We start from the raw sequence: 19,818 nt of genomic DNA, 5'->3' as shown, positions 1-19,818 counted from the left end.
AATATAGCGACAAAACTACCAAATAAGACGTGGTTCACTGCCAGGATGAAAGCATTTAGAGTTATTAGCCTAACTAGAAGATAAAAATGAAGCCTCTGCTATTTAGATGGAATATTCACTTGTAGCTTTTAAAGGAAGGGTTTTTCAGGAGACTCTACCACTACATAAGAGATGCCAACACATATCGCAGCAGAGCTGGTATACTTCTAAGGATGCTGAGACTGACATTCTAAGGCTATGAACTAGGTAGATGGTATTAAGTATTCCACCATGAGAGAATATTAAAAGTAGAAAATACTAAAAATACTGAAAGTAGAAAATTACAGAAGGAAAGAATCAACTGAGCATGAAGTCAACAGTTCTCACATTATGTCATTAAGAAATGGTTGTCTGGCCGGGCGGTGGGTGGCGCACGCCTTTAATCCCAGCACTCGGGAGGCAGAGGCAGGCGTTCGAGGCCAGCCTGGTCTACAGAGGGAGTTCCAGGACAGGCTCCAAAGCTACAGAGAAACCCTGTCTCGAAAAACCAAAAAAAAAAAAAAAAAAAAAAAAAAGAAATGATTGTCTAAAGAATTTTGTATATTGGTCTGAACTGTTTCTAAGTTGCTATGCAAAATTGAAAATGTCACTAAATTTCTATATATTGCAATTTCCTCATTTGTAAACAATATGTTAAAGTATGCAACAACAACAAAAAAGCAGGAAAAGCAGGGCAGTGGTGGTGCACGCTTTTAATCCCAGTACTTGGGAGGCAGAGGCAAGCAGATCTCTGTGAGTTCAAGGCCAGCCTGGTCTATAGAGCAAGTTCTGGGACAGACTCCAAGGCCACACAGAGAAACCCTGTCTCGAAAAACCAAAATAAAGTATGCAATTTGTTTCAAATTATTTCTACTAATTAAAGACAAAGAACTTCTACCACCCTCTATGAAACCTTTGAAATTCTCAAGATGCTAGATGTGCACATTATAAGGATCTCAAGTAGTTCTGCAGCCGAAGTGCATGTACAGTCCTCAGCACATTGTAATGAGCATAGTACCTGATCTGAGAAAGGGTGTGGTCTAGCTTCTTCCACAGAGATGACATTATTGTTGGGACCTCATTTGATGTTTCTAAATAGTAAGAGGAAATAAGCTCAGTTGAAGAAAATTCATTTTTCAATTTGAACAAAAACATAGATTATAGCAGAAAAATAAACAAAAACTTTTCTAAATTGTAGAAGTTCCACCGGTGATTGAAAAGTAAGCCTATTTGTAACAGTGTGAAAAGGGCCAATGAGGTGGCTTTATTTTCTTAAAACAGAGAATCAAATTCAATACTAGTAAAAAAGTGTGTCTAAAACAACTTAGAAGGCTGATAATTTTCTAACTTCTTTGTATCAGAAAAGGCAAACTATAATTTTCAGAAACATTATAGAAACTCCTACATGTACAAACTTAATTGATATCTTTATTAAAAACAGTTGTAAGAATTACTTCTTACTGGATTAAAAATTAAGTGAGATACAATATGAAGCACCTAACATGATGCTTACATAACCAGGCATTAGTAAAGCAAGTTACTTTTCCTTTGGCTATTACTTCATGATAATTAATCTAACAATAATAGTTTTGATGATATGAACTATGAGAAAGAACAATGTCAAGAAAATAATCACTAATTCCCTCTGAATCATGAGAAATTTAAACAATTATTTTATGTTCTGTTAACTCTGAGCCAATTTTCCGACTAAGTCCTGTGCCTAGTTTCACATTACACAGAAGATTAAAATTAAATTGTCAGTTCAAAATAGTTTAGCAAATATAAATGGTTGTTCATCATTATGATAAATAACCTAGAGTTCATTCAGCTTTATTTCATTTTAAAATGAGTTTTTGCTTATGCCTGATAGTTAATATTTGGAGTTTTAGAATTTGTTTTACTCATTATAAGCAAAATTAAATTGTTTCCCAGTAAAATATATCTTATCAGAATAATATTAATTTTTTCAAAGCTTTTTATGACACTATATCTTAAAAACAATGACATCCAACTTCTTACCTTTTGCCTTCATGGCTACATATTCGTTCAAAATTGTTGTCAAGTTTTTTCCAAATAAGGACTGAAAAACAAAAGATCAAATATTACCAAACCATACAACTATCACTTTCCCATCATAAAAGCCAACAAAAGATCTAGGCTGCAGAAATCCAGTAAGGAAAGGGTAGAGAAGCAGGCCACCAACATTCACTAAAGGCATTTGTACACACTTGACAGCATGCTATCCGTCTGAACTGTGATTACATGAATCCTTATGTAAAACAAAAGCATGGTCATAAAAAGCAGTTTCCAATCAGGAGGTAGATATTCTCTTTTACTGTTTTAAAGAAATAAGGTCCCAGGTCTAACCTGAAAACCAAGGTCAAACCTGAAAGCCACATAAACCATGTAAAACTGAACTTTTAAAAATAAGTGCATATGAAATATTCTTCCTAAGGAGCTCTACATTTCTGTTAATGTACATGCCTTCCCTATGCTCACTACAATTCAAGAGTAGTCTGTTACAACAGTATGATCACATACTCTTGAAGTTATTAAAATAGCAAGGATTTTGGAACCAAGAGTTCTGATTTCAAAAAACTTAATAGCATGTGTCAAATCCTTTAAAATTTACTGCAAACATATTAGTACAATTATTTTAGATAATATTGAGGACATATGTAATATACCGAGGAAGAGGTCTGACACAGGCAATTAGGTCTCTTTTCCCTCTCAACTTTTAATACTAGATTTCTTTTTTTGAGGTGGGGGCACAGCGAGTAACAGGGTTTTACTACAAAACCCAGGCTGGTCTTGGTTTCCTGAGTGCTGGGATTAAAGGAATATGGTACAGTCCTATATTCCCTAAGTACTTGCTTGGGAGGGTAAAGTAGAAGGACTGTAAATTCAAGTTCTGTCTGAGCTACAGAGAAAGTTCAAGACCAATTCAGGTAAGTTAGGGAAAACCAAACTCAAAGTGAGAAGTAAAAATTAAGCTGGGATATAGCTCAGACAGAGAGTACTTAACCAGCACTAAGCTTGAGAAGGCAGATTTGCCTAAGAAATCACTCCATTTTCTTCATTCTTTCTAAGAATGAATTGAACTTTGGGCATGCAATTTTCCTTTCAAGACCTCGTTCACCTATCTGGAGAGATGGTCAGAGGGTCAGAGTGCACTACCACCCTTTCAGAGGACCACGTTCAGTTCTCAGCACCCATACAGGACGACTTACAACTACCTGTGACTCCAGCTCCGGGAATCCGATTTTCTTCTGGCTTCTGAGTGCCCTTGCATACATGTGTACATATTCTCACAAAAACATAGACAAATACACATAATCAAAAAAAAAAAAAAAAATTAAAGCGCCATCAGACATGGGCGCTGGGTATGAAATGTGCTTGGGAAGAGCCACAGGCGCCTGAGCCGCCTCTCCTAGTGCTGCGACTCTTTCAAGATGTCCAAAGCTGTTTGGGGTCTTCTGATCATCTTTTCATGGAAAAATTAGAACAGTCCAAACAATCCACTAAAAAGTCGTCCTTAACATACAACTTCAAGTACCACGTGAAATCACGTAACTCTAGAATATTCCTTTTATATATGGATAGCTACAAAAGGAAGTGACGATATATTTTTTTAAATTTCTGGACAAGGTCTTGTTATGTAGCTCAGGTTGTTCTACAAGTAATGACAATTGTCCTGCATCAGTCTTCCAAAGTCTGCATTATAGATATCTACCGCCTGACTAAATCTGTCTTCCATCTATGTGATGTTGCTATCTGCCATAGCTCACTTGGCTGATGAACGACAAGGGTCTTGCTATGTTGTCTAGTTGTCCCTAACCCCTGGGTTCAACTGATCCTGTGATTATTCTAAGTTCCCAAGCAAATGGGACAACAGACACAGTGCCTCACATCATTAATAAGTTCATTTTAAGGCTTTGCTTTCCAGTCTTCTGTGTTGGTTAGCAATGAAATGTCCTATAAGGAATGAGTAACTCACCAGTAAGCAGGCTGGAATAAAACCTTCATCAGTACAGTGTTCTGCATATTCTTTTAAATTTGAGCTTTCCAAAATAAACGTCTGGCACGTAGATGTGAGGTTTTCTTGTTGTAAGTAACCTAAATGACGAAGAGAAGTTCAAATACTTCAGTAATTCTGTACTTTTTTTTTTTTTTTTTTTTTTTTTTTTTGGTTTTTCGAGACAGGGTTTCTCTGTGGCTTTGGAGCCTGTCCTGGAACTAGCTCTGTAGACCAGGCTGGTCTCGAACTCACAGAGATTCACCTGCCTCTGCCTCCCAAGTGCTGGGATTAAAGGCGTGCGCCACCACCGCCCGGCAGTAATTCTGTACTTTTGATAAGTAACTTTCAAAATGCTAGAGCATATAGGAAAACTATTAGCAGAGCCTCAGGCAAACACTGGTGTTTTACAACCTTTCACTAGGTTGTGCTGCAGTATGAAGCAGGATGACTACAGACATTGGCTCCTCCATAGGATCTAATTCTAGCTGCGCTTGTAAAAAGATATTTGACAAATGACAATCGTTGCATAATACATTTAGAAAAACAACAACAAAGCAAGGAAACAGTAAACAAGTGCACTCCACTACTCCGTGGCTTCGACAGTAACTAGGAAAGGGAATGACATATATTCGTTTATTGGATTATTGAAACGCCATATTCTCTCAGTATCAATTACTTGTGTGTTTGACTATCTACTTCAAGATTTAACAAAGTGAACAGAGATCTTTGTACCTTGTGTTAAAGGTCAGAAGAAAATTCTAATTTTCAATTTATAACCATTAAATTATATTAATATCAACAAGAACTTCAACTTTAACAAGTAAAGGCTAAGAGGTTGTTAACCACTTGGCTCTATAAAAAAAAAAAAAAAGAAGCTGGCCCCCAAAATCCAAACAAAAAAAAAAAACTGTAACGGCAAAAGTTATAAAATGTTTAGAAAAACAACAACAAATAACAAAAAGATAAACTTTTGGTCTTGAATAGAACAATGATATCCTAGGTGTAATATTTGAAACAAGAAATCAAAGAAAAAGATGAGCTGATTTTCAACATTTCAAATTTCTATGCTACTAAGGATGCCATCAATCCAGTAAAACAACTTTCAAAATGGAAGAAAAAATTGCATATCATATATCTGGTAAATCCTAGAAAGCAAACTACATAATGAACTTGAAAGGGGTAATAATAAAAAGGTAATCTAATTAAGAAATAAGCAAAAGCTCCGCAAGAGGGTAATACTACAAACTTGTAGAAAGGCAAAGGAAAATGTAAAAGGAAAACCATTATTCAGTTCATACAAACTGGGACAGAATCCTTAAACCCTTTATGATCTGAATCACTCTTGAAACCATGCTAAAGGAATTCAGGCAAAAAACCCACAAATATTTCAATTATAGGTGATGTCCAGAAAAAGCAAATCCATACATATAAAGAAGGTGACTGCTGGAGGCTGGGAAAGTTGAGAATCCTTATTATTGTAAATATTTCCTGTCGGAGATATGCAAATGTTTTGGAATTAATGGTAGTATTGCTTATTAAAAATATTATAAGCTCTCCAATATTTTATTTTGCGTTATTTACTGCCATGAAAAAAACCTAATTGTAAATTCAGCACATACTGTATGAAACTTTACTTGTTGCATCCTAATTTCATTTTAATTGTCTTACCATTCCATCTCTTCAAACAAGTCAATCTTATAAAAGTCCCACAAATAACAATGCTCTTATTTTAAAGCCAAATGTATACTGTATTGTTTGTTTGGGCAGCTCATCTTGCTTTAGCCTAGGTAGTTTCAACTCATTCTTTGGTGTTTAATATAACTTTCAATTCTTCAGAAAACTAATTTTTCTATATATACCGTATTCCCTTTGCTTACACTTGTCTTTTGTAATAACTCTAAGTAATCCCTTACATTGCTTATCCTAAGTGTATTTATCTCTGTGTTGGTAAAACACAACAAGCAAAAAAACATTTTTGTTTGCCTTAATAAATGACATCTAAAGTTTCTTCTTATTTTAAATTTTAAGAGTTTCTTCACTTGGAAATGTATTTTTCCCCCCCGAGACAGGGTTTCTCTGTGTATCTGTGCTGTCCTGGAACTAGTTCTTGTAGACCAGGCTGACCTCAAACTCAAAGATATTCGCCTGTCTCTGCCTTCCCTGGGTTTTGGGATTAAAGAAGTACATCACCACTGCCCAGTTGGAAATGTATTTTTTAACACAGTTTTAATTAAAAACAAAACAAACAAGGGCTGGTTCAGAGCACCTGCTGCCCTTCGAAAAGACTGTGTTCAGTTCTTTTTTTTCCTTCTCTAATATTTATTTTATCTCATGTACATTGGTGTTTTGCCTGTACGTATGTCTGTGTGAGAGTGTTGAATCCTCAAGAAATGGAGTTACAGACAGCTGTGAGCTGCCATGTGGGTGCTGGGAATTGAACCCAGGACCCCTGGAAGAATAGCCAATGTTGTTAATTGCTGAGTCAATTCTCCAGCCCTGGCTTCAGTTCTTAGCACTCACATTGTGGTTTTCAACCATCTGTAACTCCAGTTCCAGGGGCCCCAACAAACACCCTATTCTGACCCCCTACATACACTAGGCAAAACAGTCAAAAAAACAAACAAAAACAATAAAAAAACCCAATCCTGAAGAGGTGGCCTATAAAGCCATTATATGACTTCCAACGAGGAAAGAGCAAGGAAAGAAAAGGTCATCTCATTTTAGGCCCTGCTCTGATGTGGGAATCAACTCACCAGTTCTGTCTTGTAGTTAATAAATAGGTTTCCTTACTTCTAACTTATGCGTTAGATGAAGAAAAACCAACATACAAACATAGGGTATTTTTTTGGAGCACAAGAAACATTTAGAAACAAACAAACAAACAAAAAAAACAACCCCCCCCAAAAAAACCCCAAAACAAAAAAAAATGAAGCCAAACAACAACCCCCTTTATTTCAGATATCCCTACTTTAAAATTGCTACTATTGAAGATCACATTTCAGATGTATTATTACATGAATTAAAACGACAGGTCTGGCCGAGCAAATTAGCTCAGTTGTAAAGGCATTTGTTTCATAAGCCTGAGGATCTGGTTTGAACCCCGGGACCCACAGTGGAAGGAGGCAGCTGACTCCTGAAAGTTATCTTTTGGCCTTCACATGTGTGCACATTCACTCTGTCCCATGTTTCCACCTTCATCTCTCACACAAAATAATAAAATTCAACTATAAAAAAGCATTTTTCCCAGTTTGTGAAATAGAACCATTGAAAAAAATGCCTCAGTTGGTATTCCCCGAAGACTATGGAGGAAGTGAAGTGGCACCAGAATTTGTGAACACCAATTGAGAACACACACAAACCACTGGAATCACCTTAGAATTCGGACAGTGAGAACTTTTCTTTAGATTTTGCATTAGATCCATCAAATAATTTTTTTTCATGGTGGGGAGTTCTGAAAACATGAATCACCTAGATGTATTCATTTCTTGAGAATTTTGACAGGTGGTCACTGTGAAACAGGACTCGACGAAGATTTTCCTTCCTGGAGAATATACATTCCTAAAAAGTGATATAATCCTAAAACAGGGTAGAAACTGCTTATGAGGGAATAGGAATATTTCATTTTTATGCACATACAAGAGATACACATCTAATATAAAAAGATGTACAGTTTACTTGTGACATTAAAAATACATGTGAGGGGCGGTTAGAAAAAGTCTACAAAGACTCCTTAAAGGGCATGACAGCGAAATGAAGGCTGAATAGCAATGCCCTAGAGAGAGAGTAATGTAGTTAATTCTTCCACCATAAGAAGAAAATATGATCAACGGTGCTAGAATACCTTGGGGAAAGAATATCAGATATGACAGTTCATGACACATCCGAAGTCAGTACATGCCTACAGAGCATATTTGAGAAAAGGCTCTGTGAGAATGCTGTATTACATGTATTTCTTAAAGAAATGCTCAAGTTATAGTCACCTATCATTACCTGGGACACATCATGTTCTACTCTTAAAAATATGCTTTAGTAAAATATGAGCTTTCATTTTTGGTTAAATTTGGTTAAGTTCTACTTTGTTTTAAGAGTTCAAAAACAGCTGGGCGGTGGTGGCGCATGCCTTTAATCCCAGCACTCAGGAGGCAGAGGCAGGGGATCTCTGTGAGTTCGAGGCCAGCCTGGTCTACAAGAGCTAGTTCCAGGACAGGCTCCAAAGCTTCAGAGAAACCCTGTCTCAAAAAAACCAAAGAGTTCAAAAACAATGTAGGAAATACTTGAAAATATTCAACAACGCCATTGTTTATATTGTTTATGTGCAGGCTACGAAAACACCTACTCACCATCATCAACCACTGACCATAATCAATTATCAATCAAACGACAGATAAAACCTTAACTACAGCAAGGTTACTTAAAGTTTGGAAATCATAATTCCAAGAGCTTGGCATTTTGAGGGAAAGACAAAAGGAAACCTGAAGAAAGCAAGAACTAATGCCCCCTTTGTATAAATACCCCTCCATGTACTGGTTCCCTAGAAATATTGCTGGTTCAATGTCCTTAGAAAAAATATAAATTCTTAGAAAGATAACCGTGTTCTTAATGTAGTAGATCTACAAGTATAAGATAAATCCATAAATTATGATTTACAAGGAGTTAGAAAATAGAAATGATTTATGAAAAGTTAAAAGTAATGAGAAAATAGGAATGGCTCTCAGTTCATGAGAAGATACAGCCTCAAGAATTTACTACCCGGCATGAAAAAATCATTCAAAGCTTTAAGAAGGTGTTGATATGTCCTGATATGGTTGGGAAATCAAACCACAAGCACCCCCCACACACACACACACACGTATGTATGTATGTATGTATGTATGTAGGAATTTATTTGCCTAGTATAGATGCTGAATAAAAGATAAAAATAGTCAACGAGATTCAACAGAAAAGACAAATGGTTAAGAACCATGAATAACTGGTCTTGTTTATCAGTCAAAAGTGTTTATTTCCGGGCGGTGGTGGCGCACACTTTTAATCCCAGCACTCAGGAGGCAGAGGCAGGCGGATCTCTGTGAGTTCGAGACCAGCCTGGTATACAAGAGCTAGTTCCAGGACAGGCTCCAAAGCCACAGAGAAACCCTATCTTGAAAAACAAAACAAAAACAAAAAAAAAAAAAAAAAGTGTTTATTATTCTTCAAAGCACCTAAAGTTTGATGCCTAGCACCCACTTCAGGTGGCTTACAACTTCCTGCAAATCCAGCTCCAAGGTATCTCTGACCATATACCTGAAGGGAGTGAATACAGGTATTACTCAAGATATAGAATAATCAAAATTGCATTCTGGTGTTTATTAAATATCTATGTCTCTAATATAAAAGTAAATAAAACCAATGGTTCTTAATCTCTTAAGAATATGTCAGTCCTGGTCCCGTTTGTTCTCAAACCAACTCTTCTTTTTCCAGGACTCTTTAAGAACAGAAACCAGATTTAAAACAGGCAAAGTTACCTGGCTCATCTGTCTGTCAGCTGACACCTGGCTAAGTTTGCTAAAATGGCAAGTGCTTGTTCATGTTGAAATTCAGGAGGAAGAAGCCACATTCCCTGATTGCCTCAAGAATCTCTTCTCTATCGCTCCCCTATCAGACAGGTTTTCAATTCCATCTTCCCACACAGTTGCCTGATTGCTTTATATTGCCTTGTCTCCTGGCTGAGCATGGCTTCCTGCTGTGCTAATCTATATGCTGTCTCACGTAAGCTGTTTGGCTTCTTAGCTTTTGTTTCACTGGTGTAACCAACTCCCTCATTAAATCCTAACACATTAAGCATACAACTTAGTTTCTGGTTTCTTTTCTGAATGGATGCCAACTCACGCAAAAAGTTACCTACTTATGAAACTGAAGAAAATCCGAACCCTTCAACCATGAAAGTACTTCTTTCATACATAGAATTTATTTAAAAAAAAAACAAAACAAAACATCATTTTGGTTCCTAAGAACTCTTGAATCTAAGATAAAGACTACTGAGAAAGTTTCAATTTAGGAAGTAAAATTTTAGAGGTGGATGGTAGGGATGGTCGCAGAACAAAGCCACATAACTAACACTATAGGCTTATAAATTACTAGAATGACCAATTTTGTTATGTGTTCCTTACCAAAAACACCGTTATCTACCAACACATCTACTTTAATAGACACTGGAGAAATTACTAACTGTAGCTATTGGAAGAACTTTCTGATATTACATTTGACTCGGACACAAGTGTATTCAAGTGTATTAGGAAAAAGGGAAAGAGGAATATATAATATTTGAAGCAAGTTTTTTTCTGCTGTAGCCTAGCGACAATATTGAGAAGATGGGCCTGGGTTGAAAGACAAGTAGAATCAGCTCCACAGAGCACTTCCTATGGCATATTAGTAAAATATTAGTAAAAGCCAAACTGATGAGCTAGAGGCAGTAAGCGACAGTTTGAGTATCTTGGCCTCTCCAGTATTTTGAAAATTTCCATGAAGGCAATAAATAGCAGGCTATTTATTGAGAAGATACAGACTCAAGAATTTACTACCCGGCATGAGAAAACCATTCAAAGCTTTAAAAAGGTGTTGATATGTCTTGATATGGTTGGGAAATCAAAACACAAACACCATACACACACAGACACACGTATGTATGTACGTATGTATGAATTTATTTGCCTAGTATAGATGCTGAATAAAAGATAAAAATAGTTAACGAGATTCAACAGAAAAGACAAATGGTTAAGAACCATGAATAACTGGTCTTGTTTATCAGTCAAAAGTGTGTATTATTCTTTTTTTTTTTTTGGTTTTTCAAGACAGGGTTTCTCTGTGGTTTTGGAGCCTGTCCTGGAACTAGCTCTGTAGACCAGGCTGGTCTCGAACTCACAGAGATCTGCTTGCCTCTGCCTCCCAAGTGCTGGGATTAAAGGTGTGCGCCACCACCACCTGGCTGTATTATTCTTCAAAGGACCTAAAGTTTGATGCCTAGCACCCACTTCAGGTGGCTTACAACTTCCTGCAAATCCAGCTCCAAGGTATCTCTGACCATACAGAGAGCAGGGAGATGTGTATCGTAAGCTGAAGAATTAGAGGAAAATGAACTAGTAAAGCAACTAAGCAATAAGTCATTTTACAAGGTAATCTATCTTGTAAGTGACAAAGGGCATAGGAAAACGTGAGATGGGGTTCAGAAAAAAATGTTTTGGTGTTGAAGGGTTAAAAAACAGAGGAGTGAATGCTAAGGGAAGAAAAATTACCTTTTCCCTTATGCCCAGATACTGGCAGCATTTGGAACAAGTCAAAAAAAAAAAAAACAACAACGACGACGACAAAAAATCACAAGGGACCAAAAGAGAGGGGCTAAAGATGGTAAAGGGGCACAACAGAAGAATCACAATCAAGCAGTAAACCGTTGATATAAGTTTACATATGTAAAAGATAACTAAATCACAGAACTGAGAGTAGTGGGAAGATGTTTTGTATACCAAGAGGGTCTCATTCTTAAAACACGTGGTTAGGACCTGAATGCTTCAGGAAGACTTGAAACAGGAGTAAACATGCATTGCAAGTGGAGTATACAGAAAGAAATCACAATTTCAAAACAGAAGGGAAGGAAGGTTTTTACCCTAGAATTGATGACACTGAAAAGAAAATCTGAATAATGAAGATGGTTTTAAGGTTGAAAAGCCAAGACTCGAGTTTCTAGCGACCAAGAGAAAAATAGTCCCTTAATAGCTTGATAGGGGGCCAGAAGCACAATTACCCCAATTAGAAAAATCCTGTCATTTCCTTAAGGTTTTCTTAACAGGCAGGAATTTCTCCGGGGGATACACTGACAGTATGTAGAGGCATTTCTTCCTTACAGCTGGGGATGATTGTGGAAGGAGGCCCTAAAGGGTATCTAGTAGAGAGAAATCAGGATTGCTGATAAACAGCTCATAAAATGGTAACACAAGAAAACCACTACAAATAATTATCCAATTCACAACGTTTATATCGCCAAACTTGAGTAACTTTTTTTTTTGTTGTTGTTGTTGTTTTTGAGATAGGGTTTCTCTGTGCAGCCCCTCACTCTCCTGGAACTCAAATTTACAAAGATCTGCCTACCTCTGCCTTCCAAGTGTTGGGATTAAAGGCATGGACCACCATGATGGGAAGGCTGAAAAATCTTTTTTAAGACTATGATCACGGATTTTATTTGGATCGCCAGACTTCTAAAAGACACAACAATTCTTACCCAAACAATAAACAGAGGGGGTAAAAAGGATATATTAATACATACTTTTCATATATCCCTAATAAATTTAAAAATTACAAGATAGCTAACTTTAAAAGTTACAGGTATAAATCTAACTACTCAATTCTGATGAAGTAGGGAAAAAATGGACATTCAGAACGTTAAGTTTTAGTGTTTAAGGTTCTCCAAAAATGGGCAGTGGAACCATTTAAAGTCACTTAATATTTCCTGCTAAACGTGCTTATCAAGAACCCCAGGCAATTTTTATTTTGTTTTATTTTTTTGAACAGGACTAGGCCAATGCAAATGTTAGTAACGGTTGTGAAAATTAGGGAAGGATTCACCAAACTTGTACCAATTTCTTCTAGAGATGTCGCAAATGATGTCTCAAAAAGTCACTGCCCAGTTTTGAGCCAAAGAGGCACTTGTTCCCAACAGTACAATTCCTTTTATTCTTTCAGAGGGCAAACAACGAAAACTGTATTTCACAGAGACAATCTACCCCGAGCACCCAGTGGTGTATACGAACGAGCCTTTTTCAAAAATGGAGGAAAAACTCGGGCTAGAGAACGTGTGCAACCAGAAGGCAGTCGTCCGACCCTCCGAAATATTTGCTCAAGAACAAGAAAAACGGCCGTTCTAAAATATGCAACTGGCATTTGAAGCCTCTCCGGTAAGGGATATGGAGAGCTTGTGTCCCGAATTCCTAGTGCTAACGTCGGGTTCTGGGTAAGGGCGTTGGGAAAGTCTTTCCACAAAGCTGGGCGGCCGGGGAAGCGCTTTTTTTTTTTCCCTTTTCCTTTTTCGGCCCCAGCTGTGACAAGGGGAAAGGGTGAGGGCCAGCCAGCCCCATCCATCACGTAGGCGACCCTCTTCCAGGGGTCCCAGCGGGCCTGGCTCTGCCTCGGAATCCAGGCCCCAGGTGTTCCACGCCGAGCTTCTCTCTCCAGCTGCCCCCTCGCCGCGCAGCTCGAGGAGGGGCATCCACGCACCCCGGGCTTCCGAGAGACCGGGCACCTCAGCCGGGCTGAACTCGGACCCGAGGGGCCGACTCCTCAAAGCTTCCCCACCCCAAACAACTGTTCCTCCCGCCTCCGGTCTTTCCGTCCCCTCCACCCCGGTCCGATCACCCGCCCTCCGGGACCGGCACTTACCCAACACCAGCCTGGCTACATCCGAGGGTAACAGCATGATCCGCGCTGCACAGGGAGCCGCCTGACGGGGCGAGAGTCAACTCAAAGCAAACACCGCGACAGCCCCGGCGCCGCTGCATCTCCCGGTTCCAGTGGCGGCACTGAACCCGCGGCAATCCGTCCCGCCTCTTTCGTGACACACCAACCAATCACTTCCGCGGGAGACAGAAAGGCGCCGAAATGAAACCCGCCTCCGTGCTCCGCCGAATTGTCGTCATTTCCGTCCCCGGAGGGGCGGGGCTAGCAAGGACCCGGTGGCCGGGTGTGGGAGTGTCCGCCCCTGGGCGGAGCTCCCGGCGCGAGGTCGTTTGTCATTGGTGCGCCGCGCGCAGGCGCCTTTCCTCAGGCCGAGTGAATGTTTTGAGGGGGACGAATGTTTTGAGTCGGAGAGGGCGTGATCGCTGTGCGCACGCGCGCACCGTGCAGCGCCTCAGACACCTTCCTTTGGGGACCCACGCTGCACGAACTTGCTGCTTTTGAACCGGAAGCGCGAAGGCGTGTTTGGAGAACCAGCTGCGGGGTGCGTGGCCGCGGGAAAAGGCGAAGCGACCTCGGTTTGCACTGGGAGGCAAAATGCAACGGTAGGATCGAAGCGAACGCCGGGGCTTCGGTGCGGGAAAAGTCTCCTCAGACCCCCATTTTTCCTCGGCTCCGGAATGGCCTTGGACGCCTCTCACCTCATCTTGCCCGGCCGTCTGTGGTCTGCTCCCCCAGGCTGCGCACCCCTCTTGGAGTGAGCCTGAACCTTCCCTTGTGCGTGTCCCCTCTCCCCGTCTGTCGCCGGAAGGGTTCTGATATTTCCATTTAAGCTCAGGTTCGTAAAAAAACAGAGGTTTGTGGTTCAGAGCCTGGACTCGGGAATCAGTCTGAGTTCAGTTTTTATTGTCAGCTGTGTGACCTGCGCTGTCTTCTGTGGGAAGGTGCGTGGCAGCCCCAAATAGTTAACCGCTGGGCCCCTCCGTCCCCGCCACCTGGCACGGATAATTAGCCAGCTACCTCTCAGGGCGACAACGTGAGAGGAGAGCGCCGCGTTTGCCGCGGAGGGACGGAGAGGAGAGGGGGAGGGGGAGAGGATACTGAACTGTTTTATTTTCTTCAAAATGTACTTTATTCTGCTATACAAAGCACACATTTGAGAAGAGCATAATTTTAATATATTCTAAGAAAATGTCCTATAGAAATGTTACAAAAAATTATTGCAGTTTTGATCATAGTCTGCCTCTGGATGTGCAGTTAGATTTAAATGTATAGAGGTATTGTAGTGTAAAATAATTGCATATTTATAGGATAGCCAGTTCTCAGCACCAAAATAAATGAAATTAATTGCCTATATTTATTTTTATTTACAGGTGAGGATGTATGGTCTGAAATCTTAAACCATGAGTCTAGCACTTAACGATCTGCTCATTTGCTGCCGACAATTAGAACATGATAGAGCTACAGAACGAAGGGTAATAAATTATTTGAAATTGTTTTTCTTAAAATAAATGTTTGATAGGTAACATGTAATTATTATTATATTATTTTTTTAATTTTCAGAAAGAAGTGGAGAAATTTAAGCGTCTGATTCAGGATCCTGAAACAGTTCAAAATTTAGATAAGCATTCAGATTCCAAACAACAAAAATATTTGAATTGGGATGCTGTTTTCAGGTATCCTGTTTGATTTTGTTTTACTTTCTTTTTCTGTTTTGTGATCCCTTATATTGTTTGATTTTCTTCATTGTGTGTTATATAGGAAGTTGGCACTTAGTTATCTAAGGTAATTTTGAAAACTCATACAGGATATTTAAAGTTTTAAGTCATTTTATCAACAAAATGCTTTAGATATATGTCATTTAAGATCAAGAAAGAAGCTGGCCATCATGGACTTTCTGTAATACTGTATTTTTGAGGAAGGAGGTGCATGAGTTCCAGTCTTATCTGGTCTGCATAGCAAGACCCTGTCTCAAAGAAAACAAATGATTAAGAATTCTGTTCACTTTGACTAGTTTATACAGATTTGTTCCAAACTAGATTTATAAGTAATAATAACTGGGCAGTAGTGGTACACACCTGCCTTTAGTTCCAGCACTCTGGAGGCAAAGGCAGGCATATCTCTGAGGCCAGACTGGTCAACAGAATGAATTCTAGGACAGCCAGGACTATACAGAGAGACCCTGTCTCAAAAAACAAAACAAAACAAAAAAAACCAAAAAAGTAAGTTATAATATTTGTTTATCATTTTGATTGTTGCTGATTATAAGTATCTGGCATGTGCTAAATTATACTAGGCAAATAAAGTAAATATTGGAATACTTTCACATTAGCAGAGTCTAAAAATACTTGTTTGTGGCATAGTTTATACATTTTTATATTGAAACTTCATTTTTTTTCTTACAAACATACTTATTTGTTTTTATGTACTAGTGCTCTGCGTGTATGCCTGCATGCCAGAAGAGGTTATCAGATCCCATATAGACGGTTGTGAGCCACCATGTGGTTGCTGGGAATTGAACTCAGGACCTCTGGAAAAGCAGCTAGTGCTCTTAACTACTGAGACATCTCTCCAGCCCTAAAACTTTATTTTTAACTGAAAATTTATTTATAACTAGAAACAGATATTGTGAGACTTTTGGGGGGAAAGTTTTTGAAAAAAAATTGAAAACATTTTTGTTTATGAGTATATGCGCGCACGCGCGCATGTGTGTCTTTATCAAGTATATGCAGGTTCCTAGGAGTCAAAAATGGATATTGGATACCCTTGAGCTGGAGTTGAAGTAGGTTGTAATGTGTTTGGCTTGGTGCTGGGAACTGAATTCTAGTCCTTTGGAAGAACAGTAAGCACTCTTAACCACTGAGCCATCTCCGCAGTCCCCCAAATGTGTTTTAAATTTATGTAGATATCTGAAGCTGGTATGGTGGTATAATACCTGTAATCTTGGCTCTTGGGAAGTTGGTAGAGGAAGATAATGAGTTCAGTTCATCACAAATTAAATAAATAATTGCAGTAAAGAAAGGTGTTCACATTTCTTTATAGAATATTATATTGTCTTAGAATACTTCTAACAGATAAACTTATTTATTTGTTTGTTTATTTATTTAGGGACAGGGTTTCTCTGTGTAGCCTTGGTTATCCTAGAACTTGATCTGTAGACCAGGCTGACCTCAAACCCAAAGATCTGCCTGCCTCTAGAGTGCTCCCAGTTGATAAATTTCTAGTCTTGATTGATACTAAACTGTTTCAATTCTAAATGCATATGATATGGAAAAATGCATGCTTCCTTGTTGAGCATTTAATTTATTTGAAACATTATAAATATAGTTATTTGTTTTTATATGCTGATTAGATAGGCCATATTTGTACCTAATAATCTTGGCCAGCTTTCAATATCTTCTAGCCAGTCTTCATTTAAAGACCAGAAATATTACTAGCTGCTTATAATGTAAGGAGAGTTGAAGTCCTCAGTAGCATTCTGAGCAAGTAGGTGAGGTGACAGACAACCGTGCAGCTTACAGGCTTAAAAACTTTGCAAGCCAGGCTTTATATTGATTTTACACCTTGTCAGACCTTGGAAAAGATAGTTTCATGTAACTAGTACAACACTGTGGTTTAAATGATGTTTTGGGAGAAGGCAAACAGGAGCCTTTTGAATGATAAAATTATAAGCGTTAATGAGAATATGCATTTTTTTCTTCCAGGTTCCTGCAGAATTATATTAAAAAAGAAACAGAATGTCTGAGAACAGCAAAATCAAATGTATCAGCCTCCACACAGACCTCCAGACAGAAAAAGATGCAAGAGATCAGCAGTTTAGTCAGATACTTCATCAAATGTGCAAATAAGAGTAAGCAACATTATGTATTACACACAGATGCGTCAGGAGTTAACATAGCATAAATCGGATCATAATACAGTACTGTAAAAATTAAGTACTGACTGAAATCCCTAGCACATACTGACTCTTAGTACTGTTGTACCAAAATTTGGGGGAATTTAGCATAAAATCTTTAATCTCCAAAATGGAAAGATCAAAATTATTTCTTTAATTCCCCTCTGTCTTTAGATGTCGGCAGAAGTGTTGTCTTAAAGATTCAGTAAGCGTTTTGAAGCTGAGCAGTTTCAAAGGTGTAAGAGCCTGGTAGGGTAGTGAGATGGCTGGGCACCTCAGTGTGAGTCCCACAACCAAACTATTCTCTGACCACCACACATGTACATGACGGGGGTGTTTTAGTACACGTGTGAGCCGTGTGCACACACACAAAGTAAAAAATGAAAAATAAAATATAAAAATATTAAATAATATTAAATATAAAAATACTAAAAATTTTAAGGATTTTTAAAAAAATCTGTCTCTATTACTGCTTCTACCTTAATTTCTCAGACTTATCTATTTATGTATATGGGTATTTCATCTGCATATGTGTAATGTACCATATGATATGTATCTAGTACTTGTAGATAGAAGAATCTTCTGGAACTGGAGTTCTGGATGGTTATAAACTACCACATGCATGCTTGGAACCAAATCTAAGTCCTCTACAAGAACATTAGATGTTCTCCACTGAGCTATCACTCTAACCCCTACAAATTCTTAAGTGATATACAGAAAATCTAGTAATTATTTCAGATGATAACACTTGATATATTTGAAAATAGTCATAGCATTCCCATGTTCTTTTTTCCTAAGGTAAATGTACCCAATTCTTCTAGCTCATGTGGACTTGTTTTTATTTTACTCTCTTTAATATTCTTTGGTTTGTTATTTCTCTCAAAAAAGGTGGAACTCGACTTTGTAGTATAATCTGACATAGTCTACAACATATTTGTTTCAAGTTTGCTTTGTGAAACAAGGTCTTTTATGTTAGCTTAGATTTGTGATTCTGCTGTCTCAAATCTTCCTTGTGCTGTGATTGCAGATATGTGCCCCCATGATGCATTTATTTGTGTGTGTGTGTGCTCATGCCTATAAGTGATGGGTGCACACAAGTGTTCTGAGGACAACTTCAGCTGTCATTCCTTTGGTGCCATCCACCTGTGTTTTCTTACAGAGTTTTTTGTTGGCCTGGAGGTTGCCAGTAGGCTAGGCTTGCTGACCAACAAGTTGCAGGGATCTTCCTGTCTGTCTTCCTCATGCAAAGATTACAAGTGCATGCCACCATGCCCAACTTTTTTATGTGTGGTCTGGGAAATGAAACATAGGTCTCTGTGCCTGTAACCAAGCACTTTACTAACTAAGCTATCGCTCCAGCATTTATTCATTCTGAGATAACGCTAGCATTCTTGTAGTCAAAATACAGTTGTATATTGTGCTGTCATTTAAAGAACAAAAGTCAAGTCCTTTTTTTGTGTGCATGTCACTGATAAACCTCCTATCTTTCATCTTGAACTTATGTATAGTTAAGTGTGTGTGTGTGTGTGTGTGTGTGTGTGTGTAGATGCACATATGGTACTGGGTGCTAAGCCTGAGGCCTTGTGGGTGCTAGATCAGCTCCCCATCTCTGAGCAGCATCTCTAGTCCATACAGTTCATATTCTGAAGGATTGATTTTTAAAAACTTCTACATTTTCTTTATTTTGTATACATGTATGTGCATTTGCCATGATGTGTTCATGGATGTCAGAGGGGAACTTGTAGGTGTTGGTGCTCTCCCTATACAATATTGTCCTGGGGATTGGACTCAGATCTTCAGGCTTGGCAGTAAGCACCTCACCAGAGGAACCTACTTACTGGCCTCATGAATGACATTTTTGAAGCAGAAATGCAGGACCATCATAAGCTTTTGCAAAGAAATAGGTTTTGTATAGCACTGAAAACTAGAACAAATATCATTTGTTGAGAGATCTCAGACTTTGTACACTTTGTAATAGCAACTTTAGGCTAAAATGAGGCAAATCCACTGCACGCATGTGGTTCATATATACATACATGCAGGTAAAACACCCATACAGATATAAATAATAAAATTTTAGAAAAGGTATCTGCTTTACCCATTTTAAAAGAATATTTGTCTTATTAGCACTGAATTTTCAGAATCTAAAATGTGTTGCTAAGATTTCAGCCTTTTCTATGTGTGTGTCACTTGTATGCTGTTAGATTCCATAGAAGTCATCGTGCTTTTTAGAGTAAATAAGCTATTTCTAGTTAGAATAATCCAAGATTATTTTAATAAATTTATTCATAAATATGCTCAGATACTTATAATCCTTTTAAGTCTAATGCCAGGAATTGTGAATCGTTAAGTATAAGAATTAATCTTTATTTTTACTGTATCTTTATGAATTATCAAACTTAATCTTCATTGGGGCCATATAGAAAAAAAATTTTTTTTTAACTTTCTGGGCCATATATCTGTACTCATT

At 38.3% G+C, this 19,818-nt stretch overlaps 2 protein-coding genes across 9 annotated transcripts in view; one reads left to right on the top strand and one right to left on the bottom strand.

The window, feature by feature from the left end:
- LOC130872444 (protein NPAT) overlaps positions 1-13,594 on the bottom strand; it is a 42,245-nt gene extending 28,651 nt beyond the window's left edge. For both annotated transcript variants that reach the window (XM_057766337.1, XM_057766338.1), the window contains exons 1-4: positions 13,439-13,594; positions 4,016-4,134; positions 2,038-2,098; positions 1,037-1,109 (exon numbers count right to left, since the gene is read on the bottom strand). In XM_057766337.1, coding sequence (XP_057622320.1) covers positions 1,037-1,109; positions 2,038-2,098; positions 4,016-4,134; positions 13,439-13,475 — 290 coding nt within the window. In that variant the 5' untranslated portion in view covers positions 13,476-13,594. The remainder of the gene's footprint in view (positions 1-1,036; positions 1,110-2,037; positions 2,099-4,015; positions 4,135-13,438) is intronic.
- Positions 13,595-13,914: 320 nt separating this feature from the next.
- Atm (ATM serine/threonine kinase) overlaps positions 13,915-19,818 on the top strand; it is a 106,701-nt gene continuing 100,797 nt past the window's right edge. For 6 of the 7 annotated variants that reach the window (XR_009057046.1, XM_057769047.1, XM_057769043.1 and 3 more), the window contains exons 1-4: positions 13,915-14,291; positions 14,827-14,928; positions 15,017-15,129; positions 17,158-17,303. Coding sequence is in view for 6 of the 7 variants with exons in the window: in XM_057769047.1 (XP_057625030.1) it covers positions 14,857-14,928; positions 15,017-15,129; positions 17,158-17,303 (331 nt within the window). In the remaining variant the exon portion in view is untranslated. The remainder of the gene's footprint in view (positions 14,292-14,826; positions 14,929-15,016; positions 15,130-17,157; positions 17,304-19,818) is intronic. The other variant, XM_057769046.1, reaches the window with a different exon arrangement.

Source organism: Chionomys nivalis, chromosome 4 (genome assembly GCF_950005125.1).
Source record: "Chionomys nivalis chromosome 4, mChiNiv1.1, whole genome shotgun sequence".
Lineage (NCBI taxonomy): Eukaryota > Metazoa > Chordata > Mammalia > Rodentia > Cricetidae > Chionomys > Chionomys nivalis.
Note: the sequence above shows the minus strand (reverse complement) of the source record. Positions and strands in the feature narration are given on the sequence as shown.